Raw genomic sequence first — 23,904 nt, 5'->3', positions numbered from 1 at the left:
CACCTGGCACTTCTTCTCTGACCCTGTGCCGTCTGCTCAGCACCTGACTGCCTGGCGCCGCGTCCGCGACACACCTGGTCACACCTGGGTACGTCTAATCCAGTGGTTTCATTAGTTAGCTAATGCTATTTTATGCAGGTGATGATTTTTTTTAATGCAGGTGCATCAAACTGTCAAAAATGATAAATATGCAAAAAAAGGATATCAAATAATAATATATTGCCGTAGAAAATGAGAGCCCTGATGCATTCAAAGAACAGAGTGTCAATAGACCAAACTAGCTCATTTAACTAATGTGCTATACAGGCTCTTATGATTGGTGCAATTACACAGAGTGAACCAGATGCTATCCTACAGGTCCTCTTGCCGTGGGCGAGCTCTGAAACCACTAACTAGCCACTCTCTGCCAGTGGATAGGGGATGTGATTAAGGTGTATTTGATGTCCCATTCACACAAGTCCCCTTCTTTGAGTCAGGTAAAGAAAGAGAGAAGGAGAGAGAGACAGAAGTGGTGACTTCAGCAGTACAGTAGCTAGGCCTTTGGAACTTGTTGTGACAGGTTTCCTTCCATGTATCTCATAGCGCTCTGCTGGGCTGCCGTGGGTTGGCTGAGGGCCAGACAGAAAGAGAGAAAAAGAGAGAGACAGTTAAAGAAGAGAGAGAATGAGCATGAGATTAATGCTCTGAAGGCTGGAACCAGCCCTTCAGCTCTGCTTCCTACTACCACACTCTTCTGACTCAATATCACATCAACAGTATTCTTCAACAGAAGAATCGTTCTGCTGGAAAGTGTTTAAAGTGTATGGGCTAAGCCAAGTGAATTTAATAAATTCTTCTTCTTCATCAGACTGGACTGGAATGATTGATTGACTCTACGAGATTTAAAGAAGATACTGTGGCCTACTGTATAAGGCAGAACAAGATTGTTGTCGAGTCAAAGAGGGTGAGTTGAGCATCTCTAAATGGTCAAGAATGTGAAAAGGTTGGAAACTTTTGAGCAAGTATGGCGAACCTATGGCATTACACCTGTCTGTGCTTCTAAGCAGCTATTGCTTCTTTATTAAATGTGACATGCCTGTGAAATTACATTGAATAACTTCATGTACAGCATGTTAAAGGCTCACAAGGAGGGGACCTTGTGTGGTGGTTGTGTGTTTGCTGGGGTGACACTATTGTCAAAAGAAAAGCTGTGTCGTTGAACAAAGATGAGTCTTGTCTTCTTACCTGCATCTCTGATGTTTAACAGTTGAAAGGACACCGACTAATGACTTTAAACATGCTTTAGTGGCCCACTGGCCCTGTGTCAGCCACAATGGACTGAGTAACTATCCCTACTGTATGACAGGTTCATGATAAAATATTTAACAGATTTCAGTCATTACTGTCATCCAAGCATCTGTGATTCTCAAATATATGGATTAGGTGTTGTAGAGCCAAATGCTAAATGATAAGCTCTTGTAAGCAAATATATGGATTAGGTGTTGTAGAGCCAAATGCTAAATGATAAGCTCTTTTAAGCAAATATATGGATTAGGTGTTGTAGAGCCAAATGCTAAATGATACGCTCTTGTAAGCAAATATACGGATTAGGTGTTGTAGAGCCAAATGCTAAATGATAAGCTCTTGTAAGCAAATATATGGATCATGCCAGGGTTAGGGATATATTAACCTCCACTCCCAGGCTGTGCTACCGATGGTGAGGTGAAAGCCTGTGACAGAGGCTAGGGTTATATAGCATAACAAAGTTAGAGACAAGGTAATCTAGGTCAGAGTGAGGCGCAGAGACAATCAGATAATCTAGAGACGTCCTGAGAGGTTAGAATTGTTAGCATGACAGCTGTCAATAAATCTCCAAGGGGGAAAGGTTATAATGACATCTTTACGACAGATGAATGACAGGTTCCATAATGACATGGTGCCTGGGAACTGAAGGTTTCTGCAGTTTACAGAGAATAAACAGACGTCTTATTGTGAAACACTTACATAACATTAATCTTGAGCCTGAAAATGTAATTGGCAAGAAATGTTATGGATGCTTTTTTTAGCGGTGACAATAAGAAATAACCAAAGGTAAGAATACATACATAAAGCAAATAGCTCAGTAGATACACATTTAAGCATCCTGAAGTGAGGGACATCAAGGAGATTAACATTCAAAAGCTTTGATCATCACAGGAGTTTACAGGCTGTTTATGCACAGGACAGGAGGTTACAGGCTGTTTATACACAGGACAGGAGGTTACAGGCTGTTTATGCACAGGACAGGAGGTTACAGGCTGTTTATACACAGGACAGGGGTTTACATGTTGTTTATACACAGGACAGGAGTTTACAGGCTGTTTATACACAGGACAGGAGGTTACAGGCTGTTTATGCACAGGACAGGAGGTTACAGGCTGTTTATACACAGGACAGGGGTTTACAGGTTGTTTATACACAGGACAGGAGTTTACAGGCTGTTTATACACAGGACAGGAGTTTACAGGTTGTTTATACACAGGACAGGAGTTTACAGGCTGTTTATGCACAGGACAGGAGTTTACAGGTTGTTTATACACAGGACAGGAGGTTACAGGCTGTTTATACACAGGACAGGAGTTTACAGGCTGTTTATACACAGGACAGGAGTTTACAGGTTGTTTATACACAGGACAGGAGGTTACAGGCTGTTTATACACAGGACAGGAGATTACAGGTTGTTTATACACAGGACAGGAGTTTACAGGCTGTTTATACACAGGACAGGAGTTTACAGGTTGTTTATACACAGGACAGGAGTTTACAGGCTCTATATACACAGGGCAGGAGGTTACAGGCTGTTTATACACAGGACAGGAGGTTACAGGTTGTTTATACACAGGACAGGAGTTTACAGGTTGTTTATACACAGGACAGGGGTTTACATGTTGTTTATACACAGGACAGGAGGTTACAGGCTGTTTATACACAGGACAGGAGGTTACAGGCTGTTTATACACAGGACAGGAGTTTACAGGCTGTTTATACACAGGACAGGAGTTTACAGGTTGTTTATACACAGGACAGGAGGTTACAGGTTGTTTATACACAGGACAGGAGTTTACAGGTTGTTTATACACAGGACAGGAGGTTACAGGTTGTTTATACACAGGACAGGAGTTTACAGGTTGTTTATACACAGGACAGGAGTTTACAGGCTGTTTATACACAGGACAGGAGTTTACAGGTTGTTTATACACAGGACAGGAATTTACAGGGTGTTTATACACAGGACAGGAGGTTACAGGTTGTTTATACACAGGACAGGAGTTTACAGGTTGTTTATACACAGGACAGGAGGTTACAGGTTTTTGTTCCAGTCTTTCACTAGCACCTCATTCAGCTTATTGTGGTCTAAATTGTAGACGATGAATAGTTGGGGTCAGGAATAAAAACTTGCGCACAGTGCAGTACCCTGTAGCAGAAATCACCCATGTCTGTATTTTAGAATGACCGTCATATATTACCATGAGCTGACAATTTTGCATGATAGAGAACAATGTGTGGATCTACTTCTAACATAGTAATGTTGCACACTGCTGAATAAATTCCTGACTAAAGTCCTGTGATAGGGTGATTTTCCTGATGGACGGGAGGTTCCCAAGTTCTTTCCATCTGTCTGGGTGATGGGGTGGGATGTGCTTCAACCTGAGGAGAACACAGCAGAAACATAAGGCCAAGGGAGGATACATTAACCTCACTGCTCAAATTTCAGTGCTGGTTCAAGTTGCTGAGAACCACAACTACCTTTTTTAATGTGCAATTGCTTTGTAAACAGTGTTACATATTCATAAGCTTGATCAAGTTCTCACCGATTTACTGTTAATTTATCATATCATTATTCCACATACATTTTCTTTATATGCAATAGTGAAACACAAGGGAGGGCAAAGTCACAAGAAGAACGTTATCTAGCTAGCTAACGTTAGGTAAACAGACACTACATGTATGTATTGACTGATCATGTAAGAATGCACAAATAACGTGGCTGTCTAGCAAGCCTAGATCGAACTGGAACATTTTCTCCCAAGCGGGGACTTCAGTCCGCCATTCATTCTGAAGTTTTTGTCATTTTCGCTGTGTCGCAAGGTGTTATGGGATAGCCTCTCTGGCGAAAAGAACAAAGAAGTATGCTTCCATGTGTACTTTGTTTTCCAGACCTCCCAAGTACGCTTCTAGAACTTCCGGTAAACTTAGCACATACTTGTCTTTTCACGTTCTTATGTTTGGAATCGCACTTGAAAATGACAGTTGATTTCCATACTCGCTATACGCTCTAGATAGAACACAAGTATGCATTTTGGAACACTGCCAGTGTTTGTTTGTCTAAATATTAGTCAAACAAAGACCTAACAGGAGCGCTGTGATTTGCATATATTACTGTATCACATGGTTGACAACAGCCTGTACAGAGTGGAGAGGCTCTGGGATTATGTTTTAGCCCGGTTTCATGAGCCTACCCAATGGTGTGTTTCAATAATGACATTAATTCAGTGATAGGGTTTACCCAGGAAAAACTTTCCCAAAAGGACTAATTCATGGTAAACAGGTTGGAGGAACACCCTGCATATATATTTTGTATGTAATGTAGGTATATCTAAATTCCTCAAGAAAGGCATATAGTTAAGGGGCAGGAAACAGTAGCCACAGTATTTGCAGGCTTAGGTTCCAGCACAGCTCTAACACACCTGATTCAACAGATCAACTAATCATGATCTTCAATTTAAACGTGTATTAGTTGAAACAGTTGTGTTAGCGTTGAGTCAGAAGTTGCCCACCCATGTCTTACTGTCTGTGACATGACATATAGGAGCATAGAGATACTGCACAGAAGCTTATAACGTCTGTGATGGAGGACTTCGAATGTCAACAGGTCACAAAACTGTAAGTAAAGTGAACGAGGGTTAAGTCCCTAGTATTTGTTCTTTGAGATAATATTTGTTTTCTCTCCTCATCTCACTGCTGGCACTCTGGGCTTTAGTTGTAACAACACAGGAACCGACAGAGCAAAGGAGAAGAAAAGAAGGAGATGAAAAGAAGTACTTCCTAATTACATGATGGATGAAAGTGAAATGGTAGACGTTCTTGGTCCATTAGAACTGCCAATCAAATGGTGTAAAGGTGAGGGTTAGTTATGGCAACACCTCAGGACTGGGACCGCTGAAACATGCTCAGAAACAAGCACACCTGGGTTCAAATACTATTTAAAACCTTTGAAATACATTGAGCGTTTGCTCTTGCTTGCCTTGAGTGCCAGATGGGTGGGTATTGCAGTTTTGGAACTATTATATTTGTCCATTAAACCAGGCATACTCAATCAAACACAAATAAAGTACCCGTAATTATGTCAAATACTATTTGAACCCAGGTCTGTCAGAAACCAACACATCATTCAGCTTTAGAAGAGCTTTAAAGAGGAACTGGACACTTAGAGGAAAACCAACACCACTAAACATTGGTGTATCAAATTATTCACATATATCTTTTTGTCTTTAAATCAGATGGGAACCATTCATTCATACATTTTGGCTTGTAAATTGTGGGAATATCCCCAGGACAAACTGTGGACATTTTAATATCTGATTTTTAAATTGGTAGTTTTCTGTAGAGTTATGATAACATGGCAGAGTTGGCAGACTGATGCCATTCCTTTTCCCACATCAACTCACAGACAATGGCAGCGTTTGTTCATCTGAACGGCACATACATTTGTCAGTATTAGCTTCTGGTTGTGGGGAGCATTATCAATACACAGTTCCTAGAGTTAAATCATTTTGACGTTAAGGTTAATTCTGTAGATGTATTGCAGTATATTGGTTAGTTCCCAACGAATGACCCTGCTGTTTTAAGTTTTAGTTTATTATGTTTTATTTGACCATTTTAAAAAACAAGCACACATAAAACTTGAAAAAGCCATACATGCACATGAGGTGAATGTGAAGGTGTACTTCTCACATGGTAAGTACACTTCACCTATGCCATGAAGGTCCAGCCCTTTTGTCAGAGGTCACAGTGCACACACAAACAGGGATGTCACACTATAGTCCTTAACCTCCCACAGATCCCGCTCCACCCTGAATGCAGTTAACCTTCTATGGCCAAAGAAATGACAGCACAGTGTTTTTCTCTCTTGATCAACCATTCTTCCTCGTCAGTGCAACTCCAAACGGTCAATCAGAGGTTTGTGTCAAGCAGGGCAAAGGAGCAGTTGCTGCAACAGAACAAAGGCTGTCTCAACTCTGACATTTCACTTCCTTTTTTTACTTTTGTATTGAATCTCTCTCTCTCTCTCTCTCTCTCTCTCTCTCTCTCGCGCTCTACTTCTCTAAAACAGGTCACCGTCAATAATGGCTGACCCTGGTCGTGACCCCGGACCTGACCCCACTCTCCGAGGGTGTCTCAGGGGGAGTTAGGATATGCAAAACACACACACACACACACACACACACACACACACACACACACACAAGGGTCTTGATTTCACCCTTCAACCCAACTCAGCAATAGCTGGTTGTGAGTGATCTAATCTTCACGGTTTGTTGCCCATTTTAATGAGCTTTGAGGTGTGTGTGTGTGTGTGTGTGTGTGCATGCGTGCGTCTGTGCGTGCATTGATGTGTATAAGTGTGTGTATGAGGTCACGCTTCCTGGAACCTCTGCCACATGTCTCACACCTCTGCTGGGATCTGATAACAGAACTGTAAACTGATGTAGATGGAAAAGCACCTTGCCAGTGCCATAGAGCCAACTTACAGTTGAAGTCGGAAGTTTACATACACTTAGGTTGAAATCATTAAAACTTGTTTTCAACCACTCCACAAATTTCTTGTTAAGAAACTATAGTTTTGGCAAGTCGGTTAGGACATCTACTTTGTGCATGACACAAGTAATTTTTCCAAAAATAGTTTACAGACAGATTATGTCACTTATAATTCACTGTATCACAATTCCAGTGGGTCAGAAGTTTACATAGTTGACTGTGCCTTTAAACAGCTTGGAAAATACCAGAACATGATGTCATGGCTTTAGAAGCTTCTGATAGGCTAATTGACATAATTTGAGTCAATTGGAGGTGTACCTGTGGATGTATTTCAAGGCCTACCTTCAAACTCAGTGCCTCCTTGCTTGACATCATGGAAAAATCAAAAGAAATCAGCCAACACCTCAGAAGAAAATTGTAGACCTCCACAAGTCTGGTTCATCCTTGGATGCAATTTCCAAATGCCGGAAGGTACCACGTTCATCTGTGCAAACAATAGTAAATAAGTATAAACAAGATGCTGGAGGAAACAGGTACAGAAGTATCTATATCCACAGTAAAACGAGTCCTATATCGACATAACCTGAAAGGCAGCTCAGCAAGGAAGAAGCCACTGCTCCAAAACCGCCATAAAAAAGCCAGACTACGGTTTGCAACTGCACATGGGGACAACGATCATACTTTTTGGAGAAATATCCTCTGGTCTGATGAAACCAACATAGGACTGTTTGGCCATAATGACCATCGTTATGTTTGGAGGAAAAAGGGGGAGGCTTGCAAGCCAAAGAACACCATCCCAACCATGAAGCACGGGGGTGGCAGCATCATGTTGTGGGGGTTCTTTGCTGCAGGAGGGACTGTTGCACTTCACAAAATAGATGGCATCATGAGGCAGGAAAATGATGTGGATATATTGAAGCAACATCTCAAGACATCAGTCAGGAAGTTAAAGCTTGGTCGCAAATGACCCCAAGCATACTTCCAAAGCTGTGGCAAAATGGCTTGAGGACAACAAAGTCAAGGTATTGGAGTGGCCATCACAAAGCCCTGACCTCAATCCTATAGAAAAATTGTGGGCAGAACTGAAAAGCGGGTGCGAGCAAGGAGGCCTGCAAACCTGACTCAGTTACACCAGCTCTGTCAGGAGGAATGGGCCAAAAATCACCCAATTTATTGTGGGAAGCTTGTGGAAGGCTACCTGAAACGTTTGACCCAAGATAAACAATTTATAGGCAACACTACAAAATACTAATTGAGTGTATGGTAACTTCTGACCCACTGGGAATGTGATGAAAGAAATAAAACCTGAAATAAATCATTATCTCTACATTATTCTGACATTTCACATTCTTAAAATAAAGTGGTGATCCTAACTGACCTAAAACAGGAAATGTTTACTCGGAATAAATGTCAGGAATTGTGAAAAACTGAGTTTAAATGTATTTGTGTCTGTAAACAGTTGTTGGAAACATTACTTGTGTCACGCACAAAGTAGATGTCCTAACCGACATGCCAAAACTATAGTTTGTTAACAAGTCATTTGTGGAGTGGTTGAAAAACGAGTTTAATTGACTCCAACCTAAGTGTATGTAAACTTCCGACTTCAACAGTAGTTTTGCGAGCCAATGCTAACTAGCTAAGTAGAAAAATGGCTTAATTGCCAGAATCTCACAGTATCCCTTAAACCTAGTCCTAGACTAAATGTTTCTCCATTTAAAGTGCTTCTTAGTCAAAGATTAGGCTTAATCTGTGTCTGGGATACTTTTCCATCGAGCCTGCAGTACCCATAACTGCACACTAAAAGATTACATATTGTATAGCCCCTAGTCTGTTAACAATGATAACTCAGAGATGCCCAGAAGACCGCTGAGATGTTACACTGGGGTTAAATGCTGTAGCCTACCTGAAAGGTACATTCATACTATGAATGACACAGACTATGAAAGATACAATAAGGATATGATGTAACGCATGGATGGCACTGGCAAGCGTCAACCACACACAGATTAATCATGCAAGCCACTGTGCATACAGTACATGTCATGAACCTGTGAAAGCTAGGCATGACACATTTACAATTCCAAATAACATAGATTAAAAAAACACAGGAAATGCGATTGTGACTCATAACACACATTCAACTACACTGAGTGTACAAAACATGGACAAGAGCAACATGGTATATTGCTCTTTCCATGACCAGGTGAATCCAGGTGAAAGCTATGATCCCCTTTTGATGTCACCTGTTAAATCCACTTCAATCAGTGTAGATGATTAAAGAATGATTTTTAAGCCTTGGGACAATTGAGACATGGATGTGCAAGACAAAATATTTAAGTGCCTTTGAACAGTAGGTGCCAGGTGCACCAGTTTAAGTGTGTCAAGAACTGCAACGCTGCTGGGTTTTTCATACTCAACAGTTTCCCATGTTTATCAAGAACGTTCCACCATCCAAAGGACATCCAGCCAACATGACACAGCTGTGGGAAGCATTGGAGTCAACATGGGCCAGCATCCCTGTGGATCGCTTTCGACACCTTGTAGAGTCCATGCCCTGACAAATTGAGGCTGTCTGAGGGCAAAAGGGGGTGCAACTCAATATTAGGAAGGTGTTCGTAATATTTTATAACCTCAGTGTATACCACGCCCCAAACTCAAACAAGTTTCTATTCTTCCCAGGTTCAGATTTCCTCATAGGCACATCATCATGTCTACAGAATCTCCCAGCTCCACGTGTACTCACAGTGCCAACAGGTCCCTGACAACGACAACAGCCCCTCAGATCTCCTCCCTACGCACCTGTGAGCCTCCAGGGTCCTCCCTCCAGCAGATGGTGCACTCACAGGTACCAGAATCCACTGAAAACGGTTTATTTTACAGTTTCACCTAGAAATACACTCCCTCCATTTTGACTCAGCCCAAAGCCATGCATGCTTTACCCATCTCATCTCCTTTCCTGCACCTGCATTAGGCTGCTGTTCCTCCAGAGGTAATTCCAGAATCCACATTGTGATCTTAGTGCATAAGCCCATAGCTGTTTGACTAACCAGACCTCGGTTCAAGTAGTATTTTTTGGTTCCATTGGTTGCTTTTCATTGGTCATTTTCATTGTGACAGATAATGTATTTGAAAAAAAGTTAATACTATTTGAACCCAGGTCTGCTTGCAACATGGAGATTGTTTTTAAGTGAATCTAAAAGGATTTATAAACTGGGTGGTTTGAGCCCTGAATGCTGATTGGCTGACAGCCGTAGTATATCAGACTGTATACCACTGGTAACGTTGGTAACCAGTTTATAATAGCAGTAAGACACCTCGGGGGTTTATGACATATGGACAATATACCACGGCTAAGGGCTGCATCCATGCTCTCCGCGTTGCATTGTGCCTAAGAACAGTCCTTAGCCGTGGTATATTGTCCCCCCCCCAACCAAAACAGGCAAATTATGTCTGCTTCCCAAATAGCTCCCTATAGGATGTCATTTGGGATAAAGGCAATGCCAGGAGATAAAATGTATGTGTTTCTTGGCTATTTCCTTGCATTGTTTCATGATTGCAGATGCCAGCCAGGAGATTCTGGATGTTTCTAAATAACCAGCTAACAATTTGTATATTAATCTCTCCTCAGTGTGATGACAGCAGTTCTGTGTCATTTACCACTGCCCAGCATGAGAAAGAAAGCGCCACCTACAGACAGGGAAATGCCGCTGCAGAGACCTGCAGGAGGCACAGCATTGATGGAGCCATGGTAACACAGAGTCAAAGGTCAAACTTAGGGTCAGTGACAGCTGACCACTTCCACCCCTACCGTCGTCAGTTCAGCAACGGTGGGGTTGCCACGGGTTGGCTGGCCCCTGGTCCCCCTGGTCCCCCTGGTCCCCCTGGGTCTCATCCCTTCATCAGTCTCGGAGAGGTGGAGTCTCCAGATGGTTTCACAGACACATCTACCAGTGAGGAACAGACATGCTGGGATACATACAATGGGGGTTTCCAAGCTTCCAGACTGATGGTATGATACAGTGATATTCATACTCTAAATGGCTATTCATTCATGGTACACACTAACAGCTGAACTGTAGTACCATACCCACATGTACATGGCCATTGAGGAGAGCCCCACCCGTAAGCAGTTCCTCATAGACAGATCTCTCAATCATACCTACAGCTCCTATCCACACACACACACACACGCACATGCACACACACACATACGCACACACACGCACACACGCACACGCGCACACACACATCACAGGAAGGCCATAAAGATCATCAAGGACAACAACCACCCGAGCCACTGCCTGTTCACCCCGCTATCATCCAGAAGGCGAGGTCAGTACAGGTGCATCAAAGCTGGGACCGAGAGACTGAAAAACAGCTTCTATCTCAATGCCATCAGACTGTTAAACAGCCACCACTAACATTGAGTGGCTGCTGCCAACATACTGACTCAACTCCAGCCACTTTAATAATGGGAATTGATGGGAATTGATGTAAAATATATCACTAGCCACTTTAAACAATGCTACTTAATATAATGTTTACATACCCTACATTATTTATCTCATATGTATACGTATATACTGTACTCTATATCATCTACTGCATCTTTATGTAATACATGTATCACTAGCCACTTTAAACTACCATCACTCATTCATGTACCATCACTCATTCATATATCTTTATGTACATATTCTTTATCCCTTTACACTTGTGTGTATAAGGTAGTAGTTTTGGAATTGTTAGCTAGATTACTCGTTGGTTATTACTGCATTGTCGGAACTAGAAGCACAAGCATTTCGCTACACTCGCATTAACATCTGCTAACCATGTGTATGTGACAAATAAAATTAGTTTGATTTGATTTGATCACAATGCTGCCAATGAGTTTCCTTAGATTTCATTACTTGTATAATGTATTTATATTCATTCATTCCCTTCATTCAACACAGCAGGGCTCCCAGCACTCTTACCCAGAACCACTGGCTGCACCCAAGGAACCTTCCTGCTTCCTGTCCCAAGGCCATGCCTCCTACAGCCCCCTAGCCCCACTGCAGCAGGTGAGTGGGCAGGACCAAAGTACAGGGGGAGGGGTTAACTTAAGAGGGAGGTTCTTAGAGGAGCTTAACTCAATAGGGTGGTTTAGGTAGGCTATAGAGCGCAATAGTAATGTCTTTTTGTAGGCACTAACGGAGGGGATTTTGTAGGGTTTTTGGATAAACACAGAAAATAAGGTCTATGGTAACGGGTTTAGGAGATCTTATGGTATATGTTTTGTTCTATGAGATAATCTTAATCTGCTAACATTCAAAATATTAAATTTTGATGCATTTATGTAATCAAAACAAGCACACAAAGCACTTAAAGGCTTCATAATTCATAAAGGTCCGGTTAACTGACTAATATTCTCTCAAAGAACAAAACTAATTTATATTTTTTAGGTCTACAAACTGTTGGTTTGGGTGGAATGTTGGTGCTGTATAGGTTGGTTGACACAGAAACTACCTACTGTACTGCATATCTTTTCAAGAGTTAGTGCCCTTGAAAAGATAACTTGTCAAACACCTTGCCAAGGAAAATAACACTTTGCCAACAGGGCTTGGTTATATCATACCGTGAACTTGTAACAGTATAGGGTTGGCAGAACACAGCTGTGCGGTTTGGAAAAACCTCACTGTGTACTCACTTTGTGACTAAAGTAATACAAGTTCTGCTGTAACAATGTGTGTATGTATGTGTTTGTGTATGTATGTGTTTGTGTTCTCTCTAGTTCTCACCTGATGTGTATTCTACTAGTGGAAAACCCCAAAGTTCTCAGTACTCTCTCCAGTGCCTCTCCACTCCAACCCATCAAGACAGTAGCATGCAGTCCCTCTTCCCCAAGCCCATCTACTCATACAGGTGAACACGCTACTTCGATACTCCATACATGTGCATAATCACAATCTATTACCAATCCGTACAATTAGGTTTTGGAATTTGGTGTAACATTAATTATATATTAAAGACCTTATTTAATCAATACCTTATTTAATCAAGACCTTATTCAATCAAGACTGTATTCAATCAAGACTGTATTCAATCAAGACCTTATTCAATCAAGACCTTATTCAATCAAGACTGTATTCAATCAAGACCTTATTCAATCAATACTGTATTCAATCAAGACCTTATTCAATCAAGACTGTATTCAATCAAGACCTTATTCAATCAAGACTGTATTCAATCAAGACCTTATTCAATCAAGACCTTATTTAATCAAGACCGTATCTAATCAAGACCTTATTCAATCAAGACCTTATTTAATCAAGACCGTATTTAATCATGACCATATTTAATCAAGACCTTATTTAATCAAGACCTTATTTAATCAAGACCTTATTCAATCAAACCCATTTCTCAATATTGATTACTCTTCTTTCTCTGCCTGTTTGAAGTCATGTTTACAGGGCGAAACAAAAAACATTTGAACTGTAAGCATGTCAGTTCTTTAATAACCCCTAAAACCAGTTTACCAGTTTAGATTGAAAGGGAACCAAAGTATATACTGTATATTTGGTGTATGGATGGGGTGTAAGGTGTGAGGTGGATGGAGGGGGTGTGAGGTGTGAGGTGTGAGGTGGATGGAGGGGGTGTGAGGTGTGAGGTGGATGGAGGGGGTGTGAGGTGTGAGGTGTGAGGCGGATGGAGGGGGTGTAAGGTGTGAGGTGTGAGGTGGATGGAGGGGGTGTAAGGTGTGAGGGGTGAGGTGGATGGAGGGGGTGTAAGGTGTGAGGCGGATGGAGGGGGTGTAAGGTGTGAGGCGGATGGAGGGAGTTTAAGGTGTGAGGCGGATGGAGGGGGTGTAAGGTGTGAGGTGGATGGAGGGGGTGTAAGGTGTGAGGTGGATGGAGGGGGTGTGAGTGTGAGGTGGATGGAGGGGGTGTAAGGTGTGAGGTGTGAGGTGGATGGAGGGGGTGTAAGGTGTGAGGTGGATGGAGGGGGTGTAAGGTGTGAGGTGGATGGAGGGGGTGTAAGGTGTGAGGTGGATGGAGGGAGTGTAAGGTGTGAGGCGGATGGAGGGGGTGTAAGGTGTGAGGTGGATGGAGGGGGTGTAAGGTGTGAGGTGGATGGAGGGGGTGTGAGGTGTGAGGTGGATGGAGGGGTGTGAGGTGTGATTTGGATGGGGGGTGTGCGGTGTGAGGTGGATGGGGGTTGTGTGAGGTGTAAGGTGTGTGTGAGGTGGATTGGATTGGGTGTGTGTGAGGTGTGAGGTGGATGGGGTGTGTGTCAGGTGTAAGGTGGATGAGAAGTGTGTGTGAGGTGTGAGATGGATGGAGTGTGTGTGAGGTGGATGGAGGCTGTGTGAGGTGTGAGGTGTGAGATGGATGGAGTGTGTGTGAGGTCGATAGAGGCTGTGTGAGGTGTGAGGTGGATGGGGGGTGTGAGGTGTGCAGCGTGTGCGGCGTGAGGTGTGAGATGGATGGGGGGGTGCGGTGTGAGGTGTGAGGTGGATGGGGGCTGTGTGAGGTGTGAGGTGTGAGGTGGATGGGGGGGGTGCGGTGTGAGGTGTGAGGTGGATGGGGGCTGTGTGAGGTGTGAGGTGGATTGGGTGAATGGGAGGTGTGAGGTGGATGTAGGGGTGTGAGGTGTGAGTTGGATGGGGGGGATGTGAGGTGTGAGGTGGATGGGGACTGTGTGAGGTGTGAGGTGGATGGGGGCTGTGTGAGGTGTGAGGTGGATGGGGTGTGTGTGAGATGTGAGGTTGATGAGATGTGTGTGTGAGATGTGAGGTGGATGGTGTGTGTGTGAGTTGGATGAGGTGTGTGAGGTGTGAGGTGTGAGGTGGATGAGGGGTGTGCGGTGTGAGGTGTGAGGTGGATGGGGGCTGTGTGAGGTGTGAGGTGGATTGGGTGAATGGGAGGTGTGAGGTGGATGTAGGGGTGTGAGGTGTGAGTTGGATGGGGGGGATGTGAGGTGTGAGGTGGATGGGGACTGTGTGAGGTGTGAGGTGGATGGGGGCTGTGTGAGGTGTGAGGTGGATGGGGTGTGTGTGAGATGTGAGGTTGATGAGATGTGTGTGTGAGATGTGAGGTGGATGGTGTGTGTGTGAGTTGGATGAGGTGTGTGAGGTGTGAGGTGGATGGGGGGTGTGTGCGGTGTGAGATGGATGGTGTGTGTGTGAGGTGTGTGGTGGATGGAGGGGTGTGAGGTGTGAGTTGGATGGAGGGGTGTGAGGTGTAAGTTGGATGGGGGGTGTGCGGTGTGAGGTGTGAGGTGTGAGGTGAGAGGTGTGAGGTGTGAGGTGGATGGGGTGTGTGTATAAGATGTGAGGTGGATTGGGTGTGTGTGAGGTGTGAGGTGTGCGGCGTGAGGTGTGAGGTGGATGGAGGGGTGTGAGGTGTGAGTTGGATGGGGGGGTGCGGTGTGAGGTGTGAGGTAGATAAGGGGTGTGTGAGGTATGAGGTGTGTGTACACACAGGTAAAAACCCTTTTTGGTTCCAGGTAGAACTCTTTCTACAGACGGTTCTACATGGAACCCAAAAGGGCTCTATCTGGAACCAAAAAGGGTTTTACCTGGAACCAAAAAGGGTTCTCCTATGGGGACAGTCGATGAACCCTTTTGGAACCCTACTGTATATGTAATGAATAAACAACACTGTGATGTTAAATAATATAATATATGTTATCATATGCAATAATAATATAATATGGACTACAACTGATTGACTACACTGACTATAATGTTTGTCTTCAATCCGTAGCATTCTGATCTTCATGGCTCTGAGGAACAGTAAGACAGGGAGTCTCCCGGTTAGTGAGATCTACAGGTTCATGACTGAACACTTCCCCTACTTCAAGGTACAGCAGGAGGACATTATGGCTTCTCGCTGACACAACAGTCATCTCTGTGTCTTCATAACTCTTTCATTATTTTCATCCTATGTATTTTATCTGTTAAATGTCACAGGCAGAGTTGTTATAACCATTGCTATACATCCTTGTATGAACTTTGCATCACCTAACTTTCCAAAACGAATGAATACAAGGACACACAAGTGACATGCATTGGGCTTAACCACACTTGTAAAGTAAATTCCTTGTATTTACATGTGGTTTGAAAGACTCAATCACTGAGAGATCAACGCCTGCTGATCTTCAATCCTCTTATATCTGGCGATAAGCCCTTTATAGAAGGACATGGAGAGGGAGAGAGAGAGAAACCATATATTTTCTTTAGAGGCTCCATTGATGAATGATGAATGATACTATAATAGTGTATATAGATCCAACTGTGTGCCAAAGCAGAAGCAGCCTTTGCCGTAGACTAGACTCGTCCCCAGCCATTTGTTAGGCATCATCAACCCCTACCTATTCTATAGAGAATTCAGGCGTGGCCTCTAGGACCGAGTAAAAAATAGTGCACTAGGGAACAGGGTGCTATTTGGGACTCAGACTGTGTTTATCGAGGCTAGCCGTGGGCCACCCCGGCTGATACCCGTTAGTGCTTGATCAGTGTCTTGCCATCCATCAAGATGCTTATAGACCCATGAAGTGGTTGGCTGTTTGTTGGCTGTAAGTCTGTCTGGCTATCTGGCCTGCTGTCTGTCTGTCTGTCTGTCTGTCTGTCTGTCTGTCTGGCGTAGGAAGAGGAGGAATGTACAACGTGGCACTGCAGCAGCTTTGGCTCCTCTTCAGCCGAACATACTGTAGAACCTATGACTGAGAGACTGCCTCTGGGGGGTGTGTGTTTGTGTGCGTGTGTGCGTGTGTGCGTGTGTGTGTGTGTGTGTGTGTGTGTGTGTGTGTGTGTGTGTGTGTGTGTGTGTGTGTGTGCAATGTGGCCCTACCCCTGCTTTGGTTCCTCTTGACTTTTGACTTGATTTTGAATTACTTTTAACCCCTATTTTGGTAAAAAGCTGAGGGTTGGGGCTGGACAGAGCTATGGATGCAGAGACTGACCATTCATGAAATCACATTATATTTTTAAGCTGTATATTGTTTATTTGCATTGAATGTTTACAAACAGTGGAGTAAAACAAGCGTATATGTTGGGTTCTGAACTAACTTCTAAGCTATATTCTTCAAGAATGAATGGGTTAATATCATTAATTGGAATGTCAAAAAATGGATGCATCAATCGCAGATAGCCCCTTTAAGAAATTCATAAATATGTTAAATATACTTCAATACAATACCTTGATTATTTACATATACTACTGTATAGTTTGTGGCTATAAACATTGAACAATTAAAAATTGGAGGGGAAAAAAGTATCCCATGGAAAATTAAAATACTGTTACTGTACATTTCTCCTCTCCTTTCTGTCTCTCAGACAGCTCCAGATGGATGGAAGAACTCAGTCCGCCACAATCTGTCTCTGAATAAGTGCTTTGAGAAGGTGGAGAATAAGATTGGCAACTCTTCCCGTAAGGGCTGCCTGTGGGCCCTCAACCCAGCCAAGATAGAGAAGATGCAGGAGGAGCTACACAAGTGGCGCCGCAAAGACCCCCTCACTGTCCGCAAGAGCATGGCCAGGCCAGGTAGGTGGTCTATTCATCACAGACCAGGACTCCTCTTAGACCTGGCCCATGTTTTATTTGCACTTCCTCAAAGTTCAGATGCCAGTGTTTTAATGGACTGTAAGCTTGGCAATCCTCATGTCCGCCATGGCATAAATGACACCCTAAATAAGATGGTTCTATGTTACTCAGAACGAGTCAAGTACAGCTTGTGTTGTTACAGACAGGGCATGTTACCTTGGAGACCGAGCAACACCAGTGTTCTGGTGATTCTATCCACTCAGCCTTTTTTGGCAGCTGTTACCGGAGATAAATGTAAGGTCATCTCAATTTACCCATCTCTCTCTCTCTCTCTCTCTCTCTCTCTCTCTCTTTCGCACTCTCTCTCTCTCTCTCTCTGTTTTCTCAGAGGACCTGGATCGCCTGTTGGGGGAAAGACCAGGGAATCTGAAATCTTTACCTTTTTACCACCAGACCCCACTGGCAAGATCCACCACAAACTACAACCCTACCCCTTCCTCCTTTACTTCATCCCAGCCTCCAGAGCCCTGTCGTCCTCTCCAACGTCCCCTCTACCCCCACATCCCCCCTTCCACCCTGACAGTCAACCAGCACCCCCCCTACATGTCCCCCACCACCCCCCACCCCTTCTCCTTCTACTCCCCCTGCGGACAGCAGCCTCCATCAGGTATCCCTCCCAATGTGGGTACCTTGGGTTCCCCTTTGGCGGGGCAGACACCCTCCAACTGTAGCGCCACCATACAGGCAGAGTATAAATTTGGGCCCAGGAGCGTGCAGGAGCTACAGCTAGAGGGAGATGCTAGTAACGATATCGACACGCTCAACCCCAGCTTGACTGACCTGCAGCTCCACGGTGAGTGAGTGAGAGAGAGTGAGAGAGTGAGAGAGAGAGAGAGAGAGAGAGAGAGAGTGAGAGAGAGTGAGAGAGAGAGAGAGAGAGAGAGAGAGAGAGAGAGAGAGAGAGAGAGAGAGAGAGAACCATATTCAGGAATTATTTTTATACAATCAACAAGATTAGCAACCCTGTTCACTCTCTTCTCAGGTTACTTGTGGGAGGAGCTGAGAGAGGACAGCCTGGCTCCTGATTCACTGGTAGCAATCAGTCCCTCCTCGTCCCCCTCATCTTCCCAGCCAACACACTTCCTCCTGGGGTCAAGTCTGAGGAGCACCTGTCCTGTCAACCAGACATCAGAGTTGATCTCTGTCGGGCTGGGGAAGGAGGAGGAAGAAGATGAGGAGGAGATGGACGGAGGAGGTGGAGGTCCATCAGACCTACATATTAATGGACAGTACCACACAGCCTACACAGGTGTGGAGAGTTTAGCTGGTTACCTCACTTCCATGGGGAACACCCCCATACCTTTGCTTTGAAGCCCAGGAATAGACTGGGGTTGTGAAGGTCAAGACTTATCACAATGTAGCAATGAAACAGTGACAATATTGTGCACAGTTTGATCACAACCAAACATCATATTTTGCTTTGCTTTGAACCTGCAGAGCTTGTTGGTTCAATTAGTCTACAATTAGCCTGAATCAAATCTGTGAGCGAGTAGGGGTTCAGGTTTTATCACAATTGCGTTAACAATATGTTTTTATTCATGTCATTGACTGTGGCTGGGTCAAATTCAAAACTTGACATTCATGAGAATGAATGGATCAAAAAGCTCATGACACTGTTCAGTGAATAGGAGTAGAGTGCAGTACCACCTAACTTCACACAAGATGGCAGCAGAGAGCTTTAGTGACTTATTTAATGGTACTTTAGAGTTGTTGATAGAAATACAGCGCTGGTGACATTTCTTCCTTATTCTACACTACAGAGAATCATATCTGTTCTACACAACATATTTCTATGTTGAACATTTTGTGAAGTATCTTTCTCCTGAATAAGCCCCCTGGTGTGATATGTTCCCGCTTTTTCAATTAGCATTTTATTCAGTTTATGGTGACAAAGAGATGATTCAAGCCATCTGGTTTTTAGCTCAAAGCTAATGAATGTAATTACAAAATTTGTCTTTGCATAATTTCTGATACGAAACAGGGAACATACTCACTGTTAACTCAATTAATTTTCTTTCTAGAAATAGTTTTCAAAGCTTTCTAGCTAAATTACCATTGAGGATGGAAGTCAATCTCAAGGCAGAGCCAGACAATTGTTCTCAGACCTCCCTCTAGTGCCTGTAAGTCCTATCTAATAATTTAGCTTCCATAAATATGAAAGTGAATAAGGTGACATCACCTTACCAGGAACAAGTTTTGAGAGTGTGTTTTAGTCATAGCATGTGTGAAAAGGCCCCTTTTCTTGTATGGAATAACTGAGTATAGGGTAAACTGTCTTTGATTTATAGCTCTTGAACTGATTCATGATTTGATATTCTAGTCTAGGCAATTTGTTCTGCATCTATCTAATTTCTGTCCATCACAAATCTATCCAGACACTGTAAAACAACCTTTGATATAATTGGCTGTTCCCACATATTGTAGCTGGTGTCATTGTTCTACCATCTTGGGTATCAAGTGAAAAAAGACCACAAGTCGCATTTCAAGACTTCCCAAAAAAATCACATATATTTATTTCTCTGAGTGGCATTTCAACTGTCCAAACTTTACATCATTTTAATTTACAATAACCACATTTCTTATAAATACATCTGCAGATCTCTTGAGACTAAATATGAGCGGGATATCAAAATGAATATCTGGTTTTGAGTTCATATATGACTATCCTTCGCCTACTTTTAACTCATCAAAGTGGCTACTTAAAAAAATACTTTAGAAGATAAAACTATGAGTATACGTAAATAAACACGACTAGGGTTGCAAAATTCCAGTAACTTTCCTAAAATTCCCAGTTTTTCCAAAAATCCATGTTGGAAAATTCCTGGAATCAGGCTGGAATAAGAAATCCAGGAATCCTCCAAAAGGGACTTCTGGAAAACCAGGGAATTTTGGAAAAGCTAGTATTTTCCAGCCCTAATACGACATTCACATTAAAAGAGTACCTGTCCCATTCTACGATGTACTGTATGCTAATGGGATTCAACTGGTTTCTACTGGTATGGTGATCAACAAAGAACCTCATCAAACGGCAGGACTGTTCCTTTCAGGGACAACGAATCATTCAGAGCTAATAGCTATTTATTAGAAATTCAAGAAACTTTTTTTGACTTTCTTTAAGAGTAAAAAAAAGTAGCAGAACCCTAGTAGAAATATATAGGTTCTGCTTGCTCGACTAGAATACATGTTTTGATGATGTCAGAGAATTATGTGTCTGTGTCACTTGGTAATGCGACAGACAGCTGGTCTGTCTGTCTCTGTTGTTTAAATAGCTACAGTACCAGTCAAAAGTTGGGACACACCTACTCCTTCAAGGGTTTTTATTTTTTGTTGTTGAAAAACAAATGATAGTCCCACTAAGTGCAAACCAGATGGGATGGTGTATCGCTGCAGAATGCTGTGGTAGCCATGCTGGTTAAGTGTGCCTTGAATTGTAAATAAATCACTGACAGTATAACAGCAAAGCACCATCACACCACCTCCTCCATGCTTCATGGTGGGAACCACACATGTGGAGATCATCCATTCACCTACTCTGCGTCTCATAAAGACACGGCGATTGGAACCAAAAATCTCAAATTTGGACTAATCAGACCAAAGGACAAATTTCTACCGATCTAATGTCCATTGCTCATATTTGTTGGGCCAAGCAAGTCTCTTCTTATTATTGGTGTCCTTTAGTAGTGGTTTCTTTGCAGCAATTTGACAATGAAGGCCTGATTCAGGCAGTCTCCTCTAAACAGTTGATGTTGAGATGTGTCTATTACTTGAACTCTGTGAAGCATTTATTTGTGCTGCAATTTCTGAGGCTGATAACTCTAAAGAACTCATCCTCTGCAGCAGAGGTAATTCTGGGCCTTCCTTTCCTGTGGCGGTCCTCATGAGAGTCAGTTTCATCATAGTACTTGATGGTATTTTCGACTGCACTTGAAGAAACTTTTAGTTCTTGAAATGTTCTGCATTGACTGACCTTCGTGTCTTAAAGTAAAGATGGAATGTAATTTCTCTTTGCTTATTTGAGCTGTTCTTGCCATAATATGGACTTGGTCTTTTACCAAATAGTGCTACCTTCTGTATACCACCCCTAACCTGTCACAACACGACTGATTGGCTCAAACGCATTAAGAAGGCAAGACATTCCAGAAATGAACTTTTAACAAGGCACACGTGTTATTGAAATGCATTCCAGGTGACTACCTCATGAAGCTGGTTGAGAGAATGCCAAAAATGTGCAAACCTGTCATACTGGAAAAGGGTGGAAACTTTTTTAAACACTTTTTTGGTTACTACATGATTCCATATGTGTTATTTCATAGTTCTGATATCTTCACTATTATTCTACAATAGTCAAGTAAAACCCTTGAATGAGTAGGTGTGTCCAAACTTTTGACTGGTACTGTAAATGTCAATGAGATGAAGTGCAGAAAAGCAGACACTATCTCTCTTTCTCGCTCTCTTCATTTTTTCTGTCTCTTCTTATCTCTCTCTCCCTTTCTCTTTTTCTCTTTAGCTGACTGACTGAGAACTCACTGACTAGACATTCAATCTCACTCATTGTTACTGGCCCTTATATACTCCGCTGGTTGTGCTTTTATTTTGTCTAGATCAGGCCACATCAGACGTGTCCCATAGCGAAGGTCTGTGTGTGTTTATGTATGCTAGACTGTGTACACATCTATAACACTCTCTATCAGACGCAGAAAGTTGAGAGGTCATTGAAAGAGACTGGAGTAGGGGATTGCAATTGTGGGGATAACAAGCAATGGAGGAATTCTGATTGGAGAAAATAAAGCTGCTGAGAGTGCGAGGCTGTCCATCAGTCCTGCTGCTTGTGACCTGTCAGTCCGTCCATACGTCTCTCCGTTCGTCTGTCTGTCTGTCAGTATGTCTGTCAGTCCATCCATACGTCTCTCCGTTCGTCTGTCTGTCTGTCTGTCAGTCTGTCAGTCCGTCCGTCCATACGTCTCTCCGTTCGTCGTCTGTCTGTCAGTCTGTCTGTCTGTCAGTCCGTCCATACGTCTCTCCGTTCGTCGTCTGTCTGTCTGTCTGTCTGTCTGTCTGTCTGTCAGTCCGTCCATACGTCTCTCCGTTCGTCGTCTGACTGTCTGTCTGTCTGTCTGTCTGTCTGTCTGTCTGTCTGTCTGTCTGTCCATGGTCCTATGGTGGGGTGGGTCAGAGTTGGAGTGGGTCTAGGTGTCTCGGGAAGTCCTGTGCTCCTACGGACTCCCACTGTAGGAGTAGTCTGCCTTGTTGTGCATCACCAGCTTGTTGTCCACAAAGTAGAAGCTGTCGGACTGCGTTTTGTATGGGTGCAGGATCATCTCGCGCACTGAGGAAGAAGAGGAAGGACACGTCAGTGTGTGTGTTTGAGTGAGTGTGTGTGTCGTATGGGTACAGGAAGTGCGTGTATGCATGCGTGCTATGTCTGTGTCTCTGTTTCTACGTGTGTCTATACTCACTGATGTCCTCTGACAGAGGGGGGAACTCGTAGATGTGTTCGCAGGTGTTCTTGCTGCTGGGCATACAGAAACCAAACTCAAAATCAAAGCTCTTGAGGAGCTGCTCTCTGAAGTAGTGCCTCTCAATCATCCTGAAGTTGTTGATGGGCATGTCTCCCACTGTGAACTCCACACTGTGTCAGAGAGGACAGGGGGACAGAGCGATCTGATAAACTATTGGAAACACACTTACACATCATTTGTTTGTTATAGTTTGTTGCAGAACCAAAGTGTAATTCCATGTTTCCTCATTTCCCCCCTCTACAGTAGCCCTTTCTTGCATTCAAATGACTAGTGGCCTTGTGTGGAATGTTATTCATATTTTTCATAATTTCATTATTGACATTAATTTAAATTAACAGGAGAAAATCTGGTGTTTCGATGCCAAACTGTTTTGCTGTGTTTCAGTCTTCTGTGATGTATATAAAGTGTAATATTGGGATGAAAACTCCAAATGTAAAAATGTAATACATTTCAACTCTATATCTGACATGGTACAGGTGTCTTTTTTTTAAAGCCCATAACCATGTGTGTGAGGTGTATACGTTGGTTTCGATGTAGATGTGTTTAAGACTACCAATAAACACTCTGTGAGACCCTGATTTAGCCCACTGCAGTAAAACGTTAATTAATAACAACTGGCCTGACTGTCCTTTTTCTCATCTCTCTTTCTCTCTTTCTTTCTCCCTCACCCTGCCTTCTTTTTTCTCTCTCTCCCTCTCTCTTTCTCCCCCTACTGTGTAGCCTTCCTGCCTCCTTGGTATCTGTCACACACAAACATGCACGCAAGCACGTAGGCACGCACACACACACCACCTCTCACTCTCTGAGAATAGCCCTCCCCATCTGTCTCCTCTCAGAAGAGAACAGCAGGGCACTGAATGGCCACCGCTCCACCACCCTTACACACCCACACAGGCGGCCATCTTAGCTGTGACTTACGTGGCGCCGACCTGGCGCAGCTGCAGGAAGGCAGGGGTGAACTGGTAACGGACGAAGCGGCCTCCGTTGGGGTCAAAATCCTTCTTTTCGCCTGCTGCCACAGT

General features: G+C 43.4%; 2 protein-coding genes across 2 annotated transcripts in view; one reads left to right on the top strand and one right to left on the bottom strand.

Moving 5' to 3' along the window:
• The first annotated feature begins 702 nt into the window (after positions 1 to 702).
• On the top strand, positions 703 to 20,625 carry LOC116354764 (forkhead box protein N1-like). Its single transcript, XM_031796047.1, has 9 exons — positions 703 to 943; positions 9,457 to 9,622; positions 10,406 to 10,786; positions 11,733 to 11,840; positions 12,551 to 12,681; positions 15,525 to 15,621; positions 17,096 to 17,303; positions 17,692 to 18,156; positions 18,346 to 20,625. Exons 2-9 carry the CDS (start codon positions 9,485 to 9,487, stop codon positions 18,672 to 18,674), a joined length of 1,857 nt encoding a protein of 618 aa, XP_031651907.1. The 5' UTR covers positions 703 to 943; positions 9,457 to 9,484; the 3' UTR covers positions 18,675 to 20,625.
• LOC109875595 (protein unc-119 homolog A-like) overlaps positions 19,850 to 23,904 on the bottom strand; it is a 31,787-nt gene continuing 27,732 nt past the window's right edge. Inside the window, exons 3-5 of the mRNA XM_031796048.1 lie at positions 23,801 to 23,894; positions 22,820 to 22,992; positions 19,850 to 22,689 (exon numbers count right to left, since the gene is read on the bottom strand). Coding sequence (XP_031651908.1) covers positions 22,577 to 22,689; positions 22,820 to 22,992; positions 23,801 to 23,894 — 380 coding nt within the window. The 3' untranslated portion in view covers positions 19,850 to 22,576. The remainder of the gene's footprint in view (positions 22,690 to 22,819; positions 22,993 to 23,800; positions 23,895 to 23,904) is intronic.

This window comes from Oncorhynchus kisutch, linkage group LG18, assembly GCF_002021735.2.
Source record: "Oncorhynchus kisutch isolate 150728-3 linkage group LG18, Okis_V2, whole genome shotgun sequence".
NCBI lineage: Eukaryota > Metazoa > Chordata > Actinopteri > Salmoniformes > Salmonidae > Oncorhynchus > Oncorhynchus kisutch.
Note: the sequence above shows the minus strand (reverse complement) of the source record. Positions and strands in the feature narration are given on the sequence as shown.

What these genes read in the sequence shown, in the direction of transcription:
- LOC116354764 (XM_031796047.1), top strand. Translation starts at nt 9,485, where the DNA reads ATGTCTACAGAATCTCCCAGCTCCACGTGTACTCACAGTGCCAACAGG. An exon ending in TCCAAGCTTCCAGACTGATG is followed by an intron (nt 10,787 to 11,732) that starts GTATGATACAGT and finishes CATTCAACACAG; the next exon opens with CAGGGCTCCCAGCACTCTTA. An exon ending in GACTGACCTGCAGCTCCACG is followed by an intron (nt 18,157 to 18,345) that starts GTGAGTGAGTGA and finishes CTCTCTTCTCAG; the next exon opens with GTTACTTGTGGGAGGAGCTG.